Here is a 4,061-nt window from a genome sequence, read left to right as displayed (position 1 = left end):
TCTACCTAAAGAAACTAAAGACCTATATACAGAAAACTATAAAACACCGATGAAAGAAATCAAAGAGGACACTAATAGATGGACAGGATTGTTTTAAAATAAAAACTTCAGGACAAAAATTTAAGGTCTTAAAGTGTTACCCTTTTCAGCTACATTTGTACTTTAAAAGAGACTTGGGGAGTGATAATGATTAATTTCCCATAAGTTCTTCAAACATCCAGAGTTTTGACACTTGGCTGGGGATAGTGCTTATAGTCATTCAGCTGTCCTAATATGACCAACCTAGATAGCATATTCAAAAGCAGAGACATTACTTTGCTGACTAAGGTCTGTCTAGTCAAGGCTATGGTTTTTCCTGTGGTCATGTATGGATGTGAGAGTTGGACTGTGAAGAAGGCTGAGTGCCGAAGAATTGATGCTTTTGAACTGTGATGTTGGAGAAGACTCTTGAGAGTCCCTTGGACTGCAAGGAAATCTAACCAGTCCATTCTGAAGGAGATCAGCCCTGGGATTTCTTTGGAAGGGATGATGCTAAAGCTGAAACTTCAGTACTTTGGCCACCTCATGCAAAGAGTTGACTCATTGGAAAAGACTCTGATGCTGGGAGGAATTTGGGGCAGGAGGAGAAGGGGACGACAGACGATGAGATGCCTGGATGGCATCACTGACTCGATGTGGGCGTGAGTCTGAGTGAACTCCGGGAGTTGGTGATGGACAGGGAGGCCTGGCCTGCTGCGATTCATGGGGTCGCAGAGAGTCGGACATGACTGAGCGACCAAACTGAACTGAACTGAATCATATTATTATGCAATTGCCATGATCATAAAAGTTATATATATGATTTATGTGTCTATATAGGATCTTAATTATGACTAGGTGTCAAATGAGTAGCTGGTAACAATATGTCATAGGTTGGGTGAGACTCTAGGTCAAAGTCTTCATGATAAGAAAGGCACCAAACAGTGGTTTTAAATTTTGTTCTTGAACATTGTAGAAATGATCAGTCTGATTTTTCCAGGCCTCAGCTGACTTGGAACTGAATTGATGCACACTGTTCTTAAATACTCAATCTTCTTATTTCATTATGTGCAAAACTTCAATAATTTTAACTTCTTCCTATTCATTGGCTCAAATTCCCAATGGTAGTTAAATCCTAATAATTTTCACTTCACACTCTGAAGCATTTCTTGCATCCTATTGATATCAACTTCACTGTCTCTAATTGTGATTGTCTACACTGTTATGTTATGGACTTCCCAGGTAAAGCTAGTGGTAAAGAACCGACCTGCCAATTCAGGAGACACAAGAAATGTAGATTTGATCTCTGGGTCGGGAAGATCCCCTGGAGGAGGGCATGGCAACCCACTCCAGTTTTCTTGTCTGGAAAATCCCATGGACAGAGGAGCCTGGCGGGTTACTTATGGACCTTATGTGTCCATAAGGTCACAAAGAGTTGGACAGTACTGAAGTGAGTTAGCATGATACTGTTATTATTAGCTGCCTACATAGTTTCTGTACTAGGCTACCTTCTGTTTTAAATGATTCTACACTGTGCAGGCATATTTATCTAGCAAAGGAAAATTTAAAGCAAACCAAAACCCCCTACAAAGCCTAGACTATGCAGATAATATGTATTGATATTGGTATCCTTGAAAAAGTGAGTCAAATTTACCTTGTATCCTATTCTGTTATGTGGCATAGTCAATAAGCAATAATCATGCTTCAAATTTAGTTCCTTTTTCCTATGACATCCTATAATGTACTCTCCATTTCTATATTCATTTCTTTTTAAAAATACTTTTATTTATTTTTGACTATGTTCAGTCTTTGTTACTGTGTGAGCTTTACTCTAGTTATGGAGAGTGGGGGCTATTCTCTAGTTGCAGTGCCACGTGGGCTCAGTAGTTGCGGCTCCTGGGCACTAGGGCACAGGCTCAGTAGTTGTGGCGCCTGGGCTCAGGTGCTCCATGGCATGTGGGATCATCCCGGTTCAGGGATCGAATCCGTATCTCCTATATTGGCTGGTGGATTCTTTACCACTGAGTCACTAAGGAAGCCCTCTATATTTATATCTTATCATCAAGACATGGTTTATTCTTTGATTGTTCTCATCTTTTTGAGAGCACAGTTGATTCAATCTAAGCCTTGTCTTCTATAGATTAGTCTCCCTACTCTACATGCTCATAAGTACACTGCTTACACAGATAATAAGATGCATATTCTCACATTTTTCATCATGGCCCTACCTTACTTACTTAATCTATTTGGTAGATTCTGATAATACACATTGACGTTAATAATTCTTACATTTCCTACAAAATTCCATTACTTTTATATTAAAAAGACGATATTGATGAAAAGATGTTGAGAATTTCAACTTTGATGCATTTTAAAACTTTTGTTTTATCCTCAAGATAAATGGAAAACCTGTGATCAACAGATCAGGCATGCCACTTCACAAGATAACCAATGATATCATACTCCAGTATCCTCTACTTTGGTCCTTTCTTTTTACCTATATCCAAAGTCTTATTTCTCAATATCTAGATCTTAATTCCCTGGTGGCTCAGACAGTAAAAGCGACTGCCTACAATGTGGGAAACCCAGGTTCGATTCCTGGGTCAGGGAGACCCCTTGGCGAAGGAAATGGCAACCCTCTCCTGTATTCTTGGAAAATCCCATAAACAGAGGAGCCTGGTAGGCTACAGTCCATGGGGTTGCAAAGAGTCAGACAGGAATGAGTGACTTCATTTTCTTTCTTTCTTTCTAGATCTTAATTGCCAAGGGAATTGCTATAAAATTCTTTCAGTTTCTGTTTAATGTGACTTCATCACTCTGGAGTGAATAATCAAAGCAAGAGTAATGCAGTGGACTAATGACAGCAGGCTCCTTGGGTTCATCCTGGTAGGTTTTTCTGACCAACCTCAATTAGAGCTCATTCTCTTTGGGGTAATCTTGTTTCTTTACTTCATGACACTCCTCGGCAACTCTACCATCATCCTCGTATCCCTCTTGGATTCTAAACTCCATAATCCCATGTACCTTTTCCTCTCCCATCTCTCCTTCCTGGACCTCTGCACTACCAGCAGTATTGTTCCTCAGCTTTTAGTCAACCTGGGGAGTTCAGATAAGTCTATCACATATGGTGGCTGTGTGGTTCAGCTCTATGTCTCCCTTGCCCTGGGATCCACGGAGTGTGTCCTTCTGGCTGTAATGTCCTATGACCGTTATGTTGCAGTCTGCCGTCCTCTACATTATGCCTTTGTCATGCACCCTCGGGTCTGTAACATCCTGGCCTCTATGGCATGGCTCAGTGGAGTGACGACCACCCTTATACAGTCCACCCTCACCCTACAACTCCCCTTTTGTGGGAATCGCAAAGTGGATCATTTCTTCTGTGAAGTTCCTGTGCTCATCAAGTTGGCTTGTGTGGACACCACTTTCAACCAGGCAGAACTCTTTGTGGCTAGTGTCTTATTCTTGGTGGTGCCGTTGTCACTCATCTTGCTGTCCTATGGGAACATTGCTCAAGCAGTTCTGAAGATAAAGTCAGCCATTGGACGACGTAAAGCATTTAGGACCTGCTCCTCCCACCTGATGGTTGTCATCATCTTCTACGGAACCATTATCTTCATGTATCTCCAGCCAGCCAAGAGTAGATCCAAGGACCAGGGAAAGTTTGTGTCTCTCTTCTACACTGTGGTGACACCCATGCTTAACCCCCTTATTTATACCCTGAGAAATAAGGAGGTCAAAGAAGCACTGAAAAAAATTATGGGGAAAACTTTATGATTTAGTGAGGCATGATTGTCAAAAGATATTTAAAAGAGCATTATTAAGACAGTAATTTAATGGATGATGACTCAACAAATAATTCAGTTATGTTCATAACCTTATAAGTAAGTTTCCATAGAAAAATTTTAAACAGAGTTTGAAATTCTAAGTTGGACGAACTTAAGTTTGAATGCCCGTTTCATGACAGAACAGCTGGGTGACCCGAACAATTTGCATAGTCTTTACATCAGCTATAAATATAAGCTGGAATGAATGATATTGAGCAG

General features: G+C 40.6%; 1 protein-coding gene across 1 annotated transcript; it reads left to right on the top strand.

Moving 5' to 3' along the window:
* Positions 1 to 2,862: 2,862 nt before the first annotated feature.
* LOC120859369 (olfactory receptor 2G2-like) lies at positions 2,863 to 3,792 on the top strand. Its single transcript, XM_040235506.1, has one exon. The coding sequence runs from the start codon at positions 2,863 to 2,865 to the stop codon at positions 3,790 to 3,792; it is 930 nt and encodes a 309-aa protein (XP_040091440.1).
* The last annotated feature ends 269 nt before the right edge of the window (positions 3,793 to 4,061 follow it).

This window comes from Oryx dammah, unplaced genomic scaffold (genome assembly GCF_014754425.2).
Source record: "Oryx dammah isolate SB20612 unplaced genomic scaffold, SCBI_Odam_1.1 HiC_scaffold_726, whole genome shotgun sequence".
NCBI classification, from domain to species: Eukaryota; Metazoa; Chordata; class Mammalia; order Artiodactyla; family Bovidae; genus Oryx; species Oryx dammah.
Note: the sequence above shows the minus strand (reverse complement) of the source record. Positions and strands in the feature narration are given on the sequence as shown.

Bases quoted from the DNA above. Each gene is read 5' to 3' on its own strand.
- LOC120859369 (XM_040235506.1), top strand. From the start codon at position 2,863: ATGCAGTGGACTAATGACAGCAGGCTCCTTGGGTTCATCCTGGTAGGT.